Consider the following 13,953-nt stretch of genomic DNA (forward strand, 5'->3'; position numbering starts at 1 on the left):
AGGTAGCCTAACAATCACAGCCCTGAAAACAGTGCAGAATGGTGTGTGTTTACAGAAAGATACTAGCGCTCTTTTTGAATAAGCAACTTTTCTGAACACATTAGAAATCTTTGGAAAGTAAGTAAGTAACACTGCAAGTCAATTGAAGCGGCAAAAAATGAAAGCACACTAAACCAGCGAACTCCCTTTCTAGATGAACACAATGTACATTTGGATTAACAATTAGTTTAACTCTTGGTAAGACGAGCATACGCCAATTTACAGATATCCTGCAGTATCCTTTCAATTATCTCCAGATTTAGCTTGCTAATATCTTTGGATGAATAATCCCCAGAGTTAGCATGGTCTCATCAGTATAAGCCCCAGGGTGAGCGTGCAAGTAGCTCACCATGTGCTGCCTGGGCGGGCCGTTGCGCGGTGGGGGGTTCTGGTGGCGGGGCGTCATCTGGCGGGGGCCGCCCTGGAAGGGGTTCTGACCCTGGTGAATCATGGGACGATGGTCACTCAGAGCTAGCTGATGCTGCTGCTGCTGCTGCTGCTGCTGCTGGTGGTGTTGCTGCTGTTGTTGGTGATGATGCTGCTGTTGTTGATGCTGTTGCTGTTGTTGATGATTATGTTGCTGTTGTTGTTGATGATGGTGCTGTGGGTGGTGGTGGTGGTGAGGGGGGAGGTCTTGTCTGTGCTGCTGCTGCTGTTGGTGGTGCTGCTGCTGCTGCTGCTGCTGTTGGTGGTGGTGCTGGGACTGGTGGTGTTGTGACTGGTGGTGCTGGGGTGGATGGGAGGCCATGTGGTCATGGTGGGGCAACTGCAGGACACCCTGAAAAACCAGAAGCAAGAACGTAACACACATGAACCAAATTGCAACACACCAACAAACTATCAACATACAGACATTCTAAAGAAACACACAAACATAACAAACAGCTCTCCAACGCATACAGCACAACATAAAAAATAATAATAATAATAATCCCAACACCGGAAGTACACCAACAACACACGCGTTGCTGAAAAATTGTGTGCATGGCTCTTTCTAAAAGAAGATCTGCATAACATTAACCTCCATCTGTGTCCTCATATAGCCGCATAGTAAGAGTAACCACAAACACCACTAGGGGGAGCTCTTGCCTATGCGTTTCCTTCAGCTCGTTAGCATAAACATCAGGCTGAGGCCAAACAAAACAAACCACTCTCATTTATTTATATGTGCATTACTCTCTCTCCACCATTTTAATTATCTTAAGCAGTGAATTTCATGAATTTACAATAAAACAGAGCCTGGCTCTTTTTCATCTGAAGGCTGCACACGCGCTACAAGACACTGGACCTGATCGACAACAGCGGGAATATAATTTATTAGAGTACAGATTTTACAATTCACGCAGCACGGTCTGAACACCAACAGTAAAATAAACAGAAGAACCCTGAGAATAACACTAAGTCCAAACCAAATAACCCAGAAGCTGATCCATCAGCCCTACTCCTGGACGTACCTGCATCCCAAACGGAGGGGGGGTGAAGAGGTTCTGGTTCTGCTGCTGGCCGAAGGGCTGCCTGGGTCCCATGAAGGGCCGGGGCTGGTTGGGGGGGCCCCCATGCTGGTTCAGGCCCCCCAGCCCCTGGGGTGGAATGCCGGCCCTGGGGGGCTCCCTCTGGAACAGTCCCAGGGGCCCGGGACCCGTCTGGTTGAAGACGGGGGCCGGCTGGCCGAAGGTCACGTGGCCCTGGGGCGGAGGTTGCTGCTCCTGGGGGAGCCGGTGGGGGGGCTGGGGGCCTCCGGCTCCCAGCAGTATGTTGGTCATCTGTTGGTCGAACATGGGCTGGCCCGGAAACCTCGGTTCTGATCCAGCAGAGAGGGGATAAGGGGAATATAGGAGGAAAAGGGTGTTGAGAGGAGATGGTGAGGGTGAGGCAGGGGGTGAGGGAGGAGGTGGGGGTGAGACAGGAGAAGAGGTGAGGAGGTGGGGGCAGATGAGGAGGAGGTGGAGAGAGAGTAACAGAGACACAGGGATCAGTCTAGGGCTTGCGGCCTTGAGGAGCACTTTTCTCTACATCAGCCTAAGTGCTGGTGTACAGGGTGCTAACAGAATTCATGCAGACTGCTAACAGAATCAGACATCTTACATTTTTTATTCATGGTTGTCAACCCAAAGCCAAGGCCAAACACTCTTTCATTCTCTATGTTCTAAAGCACGCAATCAACACACAAGCAGCATACCCTGTAAATGCCCATCAGAGTATAGCATGTTAAGCTCCGCTACAACAGTTAGGGTAAGGTAAGCTAGGCTATGCTACACAGCTAGCAGCAGTACCCCACAGAAGACAGCTTGTTAAGCTAGGCTACGCTACACTGCTTGCAGCAGACGGCGGTATGTTAAGCTGTGCTATGCCAGGGTAACACTTCCCCCATTCAGGGCAGGTTGAGCAAGACCTGTGGGCCTTGCATCTTACCTCCGATGAAGAAGGGCTCACGCTCCTGCGGGGGAGGTGCAACAGGGCTCCTGAAGGGCTCCAGGAAGGGCGGGGGGCGCTGGGGCTGGCCGAAGGGCCCCGTCTGCTGGAAATCTCCCGGCCCCTGAAAACACACACAGAGCACCAGAATTTAGACACAATGCCGGGGCTCCCTCCTCAACTTCCCTGGAGCCGTCCAGCGCTGGGTTTAATGAGTGTCCAGTCAGCTTTTGTTACAGGCTGGGAAACTGCCATAATAAATCGATGGAAGGTGCTCCACTGGCTGGTGTTGCAGCCTGTCCGTTGGCGCGGTCCAAGCTGAAGAAAAATGTTTGCCAAGCTACAACTTACAAGAGGATTCAGACATTCACTCGGACTCATACATCACAAATGGTTTCGCTCAGTGGTCCCGGGGGGCCACGGTTTGGGGGTGGTTTGGGTCTACTGCGAGAATATTGAACCGAGGGGAAGACATCAATACACACGGTAACAACAACCCGGAGCCCAGCCGGGGCTGATGGAGGATCTGTTTGTACGACCGGTTTATAGAGTCTACATGGAGTGAAGATGGTAAACCCCGTCTTTAAATACATGGAGCAGGCCTTGGAGGGAAAAAAACGACATTGGGAGACGAGGAGACGGAGGGAGCAGAGTCTACGATTAATAGAGAGAAGACCGCCAGAGACAGAAGAAACATGGAGATAGAGACCGAAAAAGGAAAGTAGAAAATGAAAAAATACAATCAAAAAATAAGATAGGGCTCAAAGGACAGGGGTCAATGTCTAGGAGGGAAAGGATCAGGGTTGCTCTCATTGTTTCCAGCTGGTTATTTTAAAGCAGCTTTCCGCCTCTGTCTTGCTTTTAATACAACCAGATACAGGGGCGGTAAGCTCTCGTATCTGCTCGCTTACTTCAACATCTGCCTGCCGACACATTAACCTGCTATTCAACACCTAGCAGCCGACGTGCTCCGAGCCCATTGTAAATGACTTAAGATCTTATCTTAAACGCTAATCCAACGCTGGTACCGCGCTGCCTGTCCGCCACTTAAGAGGGGGAGTCAGGTGTGTTGACACTAGAGCCCATTGTTTCTAGAAAAGTTGCTAAACAGAAAGTTAATCAAAGGGGCTTAAGCACAGAGGATCGTATTGTTGTTGCTGGGATGGAAAGGTCAGGTATGGTGTCCACATAAAAGCGGTGAAATCTCAGCTCATCTGGAGCTAATCCTCCAGGCTGCTGCAGCCCAGTGTGTACCCAGACACAGATAGCCTTCTGGGGGGACGGGAGAGAGGCTGCTGAAGGGGTAGAGCCTAGACGAAATCCATATAATGGAGTAGGGGCAGAGGTCAAACTATTCAACAAGAAATGGAAATGTAGGATTTGAGAACACAACTGCCACTTAATACACAAAGAAAAAAAAAAAAAAAAAGACATTGCTTGATATATTATCAATTCATATATCATCAATGTTATTGATTAAATGTACCAGGGCTATACATAATAGAATACAGAGGCAATCGGATGATCCAGACAAACATAATTTATTTAATTTCTAAAACAGGATTTTTAAATGCATAATGATAGGTCCCATCATTATTAATTGAATATTCCTTTGTTGAATTGGCAGGGAGATAAATTAATATTTCAGCACCATTCTGCACTGGTGGACATGAAGAGCATTCATTCCGGATAGGATGTGACCTTCGACCCCATCTTATTCCAACCATTAAACATGAAGTAGTCGTTAACGTGTCGTCCTTGGCACTGGAACGCCCTCATTTGCATGTCTAATGGTGTCCATGGCAACCGTAGTCTGGCGGTGATTGACACCTGGGGAGCTCAGCACTGTATGGGTTGAAAACCCCACCCCCAACTTCCTGGTGTGAGGTCAGACAGCTCTGAGTGACAGCATTATCAGCGTCCAATCAAAGGGAGGAGCAGACACAGAGGAGGGAGGGGGGAGGGGGGTGTTTGGCTTCCATCCACCACACAGAACCCTGATTGGATGGGCTTATTTTCCGGAGGGCTCATTTGCATAAGTGCAGATGAAACGCTGTTTACTGTGTCTGTCGGTACCACCTGAGGCCAGCCTATTATGGGATAGGGGCATTCCCCCACATGCTGTAATCATGTTAAAGGACACTCCTCATGGAACCGTATTCTACCAGACAGGCTACTCTGTGTCTGACTGCCTCCGTATACTGCCACTTTAATCTCATCATATTCTAATAACGGTGTGGTCAGAGAGCTGTGCGTGTCCAAGTGGGGAGGTCAATCCTGCGTTCAGGACTCCATTTCAGATCCAGGAGGGTCCTTGTCCTTGCATGGCGAGCAGCTGAATAAGAACAGCCATGACGGCTCTGAGCCCGAGTGGTTTCCTGCTGTAAGCTGCTATCACAGGCAGCCAGTGTGCTATCTGGTGCCACAGCCTGTTAATGACACTGGCCTCGCCCAGACACACTGCATGATGGGCAATAGGAGGAGGAGTACTTACTGGGAACCTCTGAGGAGCACCTCCCGGTCTGGGCTGCATCTGGACCGACGGTGTCAAGGGTGCTGAAGAGAGAGGGAGACACCGTTTGACAAAAGACACAAAGATTGAGACCCAGTAAGACATAGGCACATTCATAGAGTGATAGTCAGTCAGAGAGAAACAGTCAGAGAGACATAGTTGGACATAGGCACACAGTTAGAGAGAGACACAGTCAGAGAGAGAAAGAGCAAGAGATACCAGACCAAAAAAATCTGCTAGAAACCTAGGGGCATCTTGCACCCCTCCCAAATCACTGGACACTTTACTAAATGCTGCGTGCTGTGACAGTAATGTAGCCCAAATATTGCCTTTGAAAAATCCCAGTAAGGTAAATATTTAATCAGGAATAAGTGTGTGTGTGTGTACATTTCATGTATGTGTGCGTACATTTCGGAGTGTGTGTGTGTGTTGTGTAGAGCGTGTGTAGACGTGCGGTACCTACCCTGCTGGGCGGGTGGCGTGGAGGCGGGGCCTCTGAAGTGGGGGTTGATGTGGATGTTCTTGGACTGGGGGGCGGGGCCCGGCGGGGGCTGGGGCGGGGCATTCTGGGGAAAGTTGGGCGGGGGGGAGACCAAGAGGCGCTGCTGCAGGGAGTCCAGCTGGGGGCGCTGGGGAGGAGGGGACCGGTGGGCCAGGTGGGGGGGCATGAGGGGCTGCAGGCTGGGCGAGTGGCCCAGGGGCCCTCCCCGGTGCTCCTGGAAGGACATCTGCCCCCGGGAGCCCCCCTGCGTGTGGTGGGGGTGGGGGCGCATGGGACCCGGCAGCCGCGCAGAGTGCTGGAGGAGAACACGACACGATGTCAGCCCACGGACACGGCTACGCACACGTCCCCGCCGATCACACACATCACATCGTCTCCCTGCTGCTGGCTCTATACACGTCACGTTGAAACCTTGTTCATGTCAATATGACTATTCCATCTCTTTGTGTATTTTATGCTTTATTTAATATTCTCTACGAAGTCCACCAGGGCTTTGTCCCAACGATGTGATTGTCCAAAACGACGCCGTGTTGTACAGTGCCTTTATTAAATTAAACATTTAGACTTTGCTATACTGTGTGCTGCTGCTAGCCTATCTGCGGCTAGCTCATCGACTATGTCTGTTTCTGTCTGTCTACTGCTAGCTTGTCCATGGCTAGCTCGTCTGCTACTGCTGTAAGGCTTTCTGCAGCTAGCTCAATTGCTACGGCTGTTAGCCTGTCTGTGGCTAGCTTTTCTCCTAGCCTGCAGCTATGCGCTGTCAAGCCAACATGTCAATCCCCTGTTATGCTCTGAAATAATCTCCAACACGCTTGTTTGTATGTTGGGAAAGAAGCGCATGAATGAAGACCTCAAACCAGACTGCGCCTCGTATATGTATCATCCGGCACAGCACTACCATGAGCTGTTGACGTATCGGCTGGATTCCATTGCGGTTGTATCCAGTGAGTTGAATTAATTCCTTACACATTACTGAACACTGAATTCATGATCTATTTGATGGTCATTCATTGTCATTGCTTTTCATTTCTGAGAGGTCATAATCCAGAAGCTGAGCAGTGTTACTAGTGTTCCAGGTATTCAATCATTATTAAAAGTATTATTATTAAAAGAGACTTTTGGTCTCCAGACACCAACACCTTCAGGCATGCCTGTGCTGATGATCAGTGGAAACGAAGGGATTACACGCTTGGAGAGAATCTCCCAATATCAAAAACCCACAAACGCTAAATCCCCGGCAATGAGCATGTTTAATTTGGTGGAGGCTGTGTAAATGGAGCAAGGCTGATTCTGTATAATCCGTCTATCAACAGTGATAAGGGGAGCAGACGAGGGATTTAATGACCTTCACACCTCTCAGGACATTAACTCTCTTTAACACTCAGTGTGACATCCACCTGCCCACCTGTGTCCCAACTTCCCTCCCATTCACCTGGGAAATAGCAGCTAGATCAACCCGTGTTTTAATAGAATACGGGCGTTTATTTGGATTATCTGTGTTCACATAGACCGTTTGTAAAAACTCTTTATACAGACCGCCTCCGTTTATACTACCGATGTTAAGATAAACGACCATTTTCATAAAGACTACAGTTTTTATATAGAATACATGTCTTTATATAGACTACATGTTGTTTATATAGATTTCATGTGGTTTAAATAGACTACATGTGTTTATATAGACTACATGTGTTTATATAGACTGTATGCACACCCAGATGTTTACTTGTTTGTCAAGGTGTGTGTACATACATGTCCAGGTGAGTGTACATGTATGTCCAGGTGAGTGTACATGCATGCAGTGTTTCCGCTAGAAGAAATGGGTGCCGATCATGTGACCGGGAAGGTTTCATTTTACCGGTAAAATTGGAAAAAAATCAGATATTGTCTGTGTTTATTGCACTTAAAAAAATTGATAGGCAGGCTATATAAAGAAGAAGAAGAAGTATGTGATCATATTTTGATTCGCCATGGTTGTTAAGTACCGGTGCTCCGCAAAGCTTGCCGCCGTTTAGTTCATAAACCTACGGTTACGGTAGTCTATAGCGATCAATTTGAGCGAGTGCACGAAATCTAACAACTTATTTATTTTATCACACAGGCTACGCTACAATCAAAACCCTCATTGTTTTACATGAATTGGCTAAACAAATGACCACTGTAGCATATTTAAACACAATTCAAATGAACACATTCAAAAGTATTTCTGCTCAATTTAAAAGGTTGAATCTCCTCATGACTGAATGTTTGTATACAGCGCGCATGCTGTAGGCGCGCAGGGTTGATGCGCTCCACTTTTTTCTGTGGAGAACCAGCGCCTTGAACATTACGCATAAAACAAAACCGGATCGTTTTCGCCCGTTTCGGCTCCGTGTGGACGGGGCCATAGTTTCAATCGGTTATTCTGACCGGAGACATTTAGAATTTTCGGGTCCTCCTCATTTTTTTCCGGTCAAAGACCGGTAATTACCGGACAACGGGAACTCTGCATGCATGTCCAGGTGAGTGTACATGCATGTCCAGGTGAGTGTACCAGTATGTCGCGGTGTTTTTACCTGCATGCCCATGTGTCCCATCAGCGGGTTCCTCTGATCGTTCATCCGTCCTCTGCCTCTGAAGTTCTGCCCGCCAAAGCCCTGGGGGTTGCCTCGGCCGTAGCCACGCCCCCCACCCCTCCCCCAGCCGCCACCGAAGCGGCCCTCTCTCCGCTGGCGGTCCTGCATCTCGAACTCCATCAGGTCCGCCTTGGCCTTCTCCGACAGCTCTGAGGAGAGGAGAGCACACCACGTCAGTGGGCCTACCAGCGCTGCGGGAGTCATCGATATGCTCGATCAATATCAACCTAGCCTAGTTCTGTTGCCGATGACAAAACCACCCTGTTGTTCCTTCATCAACATGAGAACAGTTCCCCTTTGGGACTGTAACTGTGAAGGCCATACCGAGGGTTTCCGGGATGTTTCTCCTCTTGCTCGCGGCGTCCGCTACCCGCACCACAGTCGCGTCCTTCCTCTCAGACTTGAAGCGCAGACGACCAGACCCTTCGTCGTCCTCGTCCTCCTCGTCTGACTCCTCCTTAGTATCTTCTCCCATCTCGTTCTCGCCCTGAAGCACACTTTCAGTTAAAACCCGTCTCCTTTGATGGTGGCCAATACAGAGTCACGTTGATAATACGTTTTTAAACAATATCAACCTACGTCATCATAAAAAGATCTCTCTAAATACAACATATTTTCATTGTTATTTGTGAATTTTAAATCCAAATCATGAAGAATGTCTTCATTAACGTTCACTTCAGAGATACAAAGTACAAGTGCTATTGTGTCGGCTCTTTACCGGTTCATGTTTATTACTGTATTTATATATTCCATTCTTTTCTGGGGAGGGGAGACAACAATGTAGGCGACAACAAGAAGCATGATGTATATGTACATCGACTGTTCATAATAAATCCATTGTTACTATTATCATGCCCCTACCTCCTCTTGGTCCAGCAGGTGGGAGCTATCAGCCAGGTCCTCTTCTTCCTGAGACTCCTGCTCCCCGGCCCCTCTCTCCTCCTCTTCCGGCTCCTGGAGGCCCTCCTCTTGCGGGGAGCCCTGGTGGTACTGGGCCCCGGCCCCGCCCGGAGAGCCCATCTGCTGGTAGGCTGCAGGGTAGTCCTCGTCCTCGTCCTGATGAACACATCAACATAGCTCTAGAGATGGACACCACTCTATGCACAGCGCTGTGGGTCGGGGGGAGCGCCATGGAAATACTACAATATAATCATTCATAATTACATTATTTAGACCTCCTGAAACACATCCATTCCCCTTGTTTCTCCTTTTCGAATTGATTACTGAATTGGACAGTAATATATACAGTTATGTTAGTAATTATTGAATTGGACAGTGTAATATATACAGTCGTTATTATTATTTATTTGTATATTTTTGAATTAGAAGTAGCTGCAGTAGTACCACCAGATTTTGTATTCTATATATATATATATATATATATATATAAACTATAGATAGATATATCTCTTTCAATATAGCTCTTCTGCATTATAAAAAATGTAGGACAGTTTGGACAGCAAGTAAGGGTGAGTTAATCTAAACTAAACCCAAGAGCAGGCAGGGATCGGCAGAGTGGTGGAAACACTAGCTAATACGATGGGGGAGGGGTTTAGGGGACTCCCCACCGCCCCCCAACCCTGGAATTACCATAACAGTAGGAGTGGGCTTCATTAATATTCCTGCCGACATTTGAAATTCAATGAGATGTAGATGTTTGACAAGATGCACAGAAATACAGGGCCAGATAGGAACAGCTCAATAATGGTGGAGATATCCGACTGCCTTTCTATCGTTCACGGCTAAGGTTGTAAGTTCATGCCCTAGTGCCGAAAACATCGCAAACAAGAGAGGATTCTGGGAAAACGAATGACCCGCTTGCGCACTTCAAAATCGCAGCCGAACAACAAGATAAAAGTCACCTGACGAATGCCTGAATGGATGAATGCCTTTTGTAAATATCGGCTATTACTAACAGGGTATCATCCGCAGAGAAATGGCAGTGGTGTTTACCTTGAAGACTGGTGCTGATTGTAATGCGCCCTAATGAGACGTGTCTCTAGCTAAGTAAGGTCAGGGGGTCGAACAGACAACACTGTTCCGTGTAGCGCACCATTAACCTGCCACGCACCAACGCAGCCTCAGCACAGTGGCAAGGTATCCCTCCGCCACCACAGCCCTCAGTACAGAGATGTATTCCTCCACCAGGACACACAACAGTACAAGGATAACGTATCCTTTCAATTAGACCCACCTCATTACAAAAAAATAATGTTTCCTTTCACCATAAAACATTTCAGTACACGGATGATGTATCCTCGGCCAAGACACACACACCACAGTCCAAGGAGGACATATCCTTCGACCGAGATAGACCTCAGCACAGATATGATGCATCCCTCAACCAACATACACCACAGCACTAAGATAATGTATCCATCAACCGAGACCGGCCAGATCAGTACAGAAATAATATATACCTCCAACAAGACACACCCTCGGTACAGAGAAAACAGATCCCTACTGGGAGTAAATAGCTGGTGGACATGACCGGCCCAGGGCTACAGACCGCTTTAATCCTCTCTGCTCCACTCTTCCACTCCTCGACTCACAATGAATACTGAACAGCGTGGCCAGCCACTACAGAAACCTTGTAAATATAGTAGTTACACCTGTGAAAACTTTCCAAGGACCACGAACATGCGGGCGTGGAAATAAACCTGGGATGCCCTTAAAGGAAAACCAAATGATCACAGACTGTTAAGCCCTTATGGACCACCCCAAACAAACACAGAAGGCTAACCTCGTTAGCTTGTAGCACTAGCGTCTGTTCAACAACGAATGAAAAAACACAACATAGTACTCTGTATTCCGTATGTCATAGTTACATTAGAATAGAACCGGATGAACTTCATTAAACCCTTTGTGATGGCGGTAGGCTCGGCACTGGTAGCTACTTCCCATCGGCACCCAATTCCTGAATGATCCAATTACATCTCTTCCTGGCCTTCTCCCGCCCTGAAACTCTGTTTTCCCGGCGAATAGCTCCGGTTATTCTGAACGCTGCTTCACGTTGCCTTGAATAAAATAGAGCGAGCAAAAACACAGGAGTCTCTGCTTTCTCCCATAAAACGGATCTCAACAGACCAGGAATAACACACACACACACACACACACACACACACACACACACACACACACACACACACACACACACACACACACACACACACACACACACACACACACACGAAAGGCTGCAGGTTGCTCGAGGACATGCTGGGCAGCATAATCTCCTCCTTGGGCCATGTCACCTTTGAAACCTCCAGGGGAAGGTCTTTAAACAAGTTGGAGAATATCTTAAAACCATCTGAGGGAGGCCTTTGAAACACATTTCAGTTTCATGGGGGCGGCAAGGGTGTTCCACTGCAAACCGAAAGGTTCTGGGTTTGAGTCCCAGTGCCCCTGTCCTACCAGTAGGCATCCTAGAGCAAAATGTGCCGTTACGTCTACCGGCTCCTCATGTAATCTGAATTCACTGTAGGAGCCGTCGCATACAAGTGTTGAATTGGTTTCTGTCGTCATCGTTCTGATTTGTTTTCATGAGGTCTGAAGTCATAGTGTCCCATTGACCTTTAAATCCAAACAGTGTGTCCCTGTGTGGCGGGCAGGCCCAGGGGCTCAGTGGCGGATAATACCGCGTCACGCGTCACCTCTCCACAAACATGGGACGGTGGGTGTCGACAGCGCTTTAAAGCTAGACTGCTCATCTCAAAAAGAGATACTTTTTTATTACATGGGAGCTGACATGCATTCACCATATTGGTGTTTATTTCAAGTTATTTGTCAAGGATCATGCTTTAAAAACGGGCTCCCAGCAGATCTCTGGGAATTTAAACCCCAGATATCACACCCTGGAATCTGCATGCCTCTACAGGCTACACACGCCAGGATCAAAACAAGCACAGTGCTTTGAGCGTCAACAAGAAGGTCGACGTCTTATCTTGGCACAGGGGAGAGGAAGAGGCAGGCTAATACATCTCTGTCAGGTGCCAGGCCCCATCACACCTGGCTAAATAGACCACAGCGCCCCCTTATCTCCCATCCTCTTAATTCAGACTTAACAGGGGCGCGGTGGCGGTGAAAGGCAAACTCGCATCAATCATTACACCACTGTATAGGCCGCCCCGCCGAAGGTCAATAAACTGTCCGCCTGTGCCAGACGTTATCAGATCCAGTCGAGGGCCCTGATAAAAGCCCCTCACATTAACCCCCGTCGAGTGGCAGCACATCCGCACACAATGATGGCCGACACAATGCTGGCCCGAACGGCTCCAAGGTCACAATGGACCCGGGGATGGGGTTGGACCGACTCTCACCAAACAAGCTGTCAACAGCAGCTCTGTCAGCAGGGCAGCAAAATTAGCTGTTAGGGACGTGATGATGAAGCTAATCCATGGCCCTCGCTGCGGCCCTCCACTCAATACGCTTCAATCCCCCGATGTGACACTATCTTCATCTCCCCGCGCAGAGTGGACAAGAGGAGGGGGACCTGCCCGTGCACGGGCCTCATGCACGTTGCCTTCACATGCACAGACTATAGGAGGCACGCTGTGTAGGAATGCGCACTGTGTTTATGGGTGATGCAGGGATGTGGTGTGGGCCTGGGTTTATAAAGGGTGCACAAAAATATAGCACCAAACCGGACCGAAAACAGTTACCAAGAAACATGAAACCATACGTCACACCCTAAACAGAAAAAAGAAAGGAGCTTACAACTTAAAAAGATATAAAATAAAATGTACTAAAGAGTATAAATACTAAGGAGAAGAGCTTCTGAACATGCATGCATGTCTTTGTCACCGTTTAAGTTGTCGTAAAAACTATAAAAACTGCGAGAGTACAAGCTAAACTATTAGCAGGTGCACATTGTATGTGCACGGTGCTGATAGGTGTTCACGTGTTGGGTAGGTAGTAGGGATGGGCGTGAGGAATCGATTACTCGAGTACTACTCGTTACAAATGAACTCGGTTGGTGGACAGGCAAACTCGAGTTTGCATATACACACACAAACAAAGTTTTCTGAAGCAAATGTATCAATTTTCTGTCGGCGCCACTAACGCATGACGTGGGCACAAAGAAAATTAAATGCATCCATTTCCATGGCGCGTTCCGTGGCGTGTGCAGGCACGCCAGAATTCAAAAAGTTAAGAGATGGCGGTTAAAGCAAACCGCAGCGAAGAATTGAAATACTTTAAAGAAATAGGAGATCATAAGGTGAAATGTAAAATATGCCAAGCGAAATCGAGCTACCAGAAAGTACTATGCGGCAACATATGCTCCTGAAACACAACAGTGAGTTCGGGAAAGCAGACCCGCAGCAACGGTGAAAGTGAAAGTGTGTCGGCTATATTTTCACCGCCGCAAGACGCAGCTGTAATCCCGGGCGTGTAGAGAAGATCACAACCCTGAGTATTTCCATAGTCCATTTGCTGCCGTTTTATTTGCAGCTTTAAGCATTTATTTGCAATGGTTAGGCTACTTGTTTCGTTTTTTTTAAGCTGTTACAGGCCTTGGTTCGACGTGATTTAAATTGTGAGACGCATATTTATTTTTGTAAGGGAAATGTGTTTTGAACGTTTGCAAAAATAAATAATGAATACTCTGATAACTCTGACTGTTTTGATGGAGAATAAGCATTAGGCCTACATGTTTGGTTGGTAATATTGCCGTTCATCATCAGGCCTATTCCTGCTGCAGATGCGTTGCATTCTAAAAAATAGATTTGATTTAACGAGTACTCGATTGATCCTCGAGGAATTCCTTCGATCACTCGAGTTTGGAATTTACTACTCGTGCCCATCCCTAGTAGGTAGGTACGCATTTGGTCTGAAGGTGTGCATGCGTCAGTGTGCATGTGGTGCATATTTGT

At 47.8% G+C, this 13,953-nt stretch overlaps 1 protein-coding gene across 2 annotated transcripts in view; it reads right to left on the minus strand.

The window, feature by feature from the left end:
- Positions 1–13,953, minus strand: part of rbm33a (RNA binding motif protein 33a) — a 36,763-nt gene that overhangs the window by 11,452 nt on the left and 11,358 nt on the right. For both annotated transcript variants that reach the window (XM_060045620.1, XM_060045619.1), the window contains exons 6-13: positions 8,942–9,136; positions 8,405–8,567; positions 8,021–8,229; positions 5,427–5,760; positions 4,946–5,007; positions 2,452–2,575; positions 1,494–1,840; positions 389–817 (exon numbers count right to left, since the gene is read on the minus strand). In XM_060045620.1, the coding sequence (XP_059901603.1) occupies positions 389–817; positions 1,494–1,840; positions 2,452–2,575; positions 4,946–5,007; positions 5,427–5,760; positions 8,021–8,229; positions 8,405–8,567; positions 8,942–9,136 (1,863 nt within the window). The remainder of the gene's footprint in view (positions 1–388; positions 818–1,493; positions 1,841–2,451; positions 2,576–4,945; positions 5,008–5,426; positions 5,761–8,020; positions 8,230–8,404; positions 8,568–8,941; positions 9,137–13,953) is intronic.

This window comes from Gadus macrocephalus, chromosome 23 (genome assembly GCF_031168955.1).
Source record: "Gadus macrocephalus chromosome 23, ASM3116895v1".
Taxonomy (NCBI): domain Eukaryota; kingdom Metazoa; phylum Chordata; class Actinopteri; order Gadiformes; family Gadidae; genus Gadus; species Gadus macrocephalus.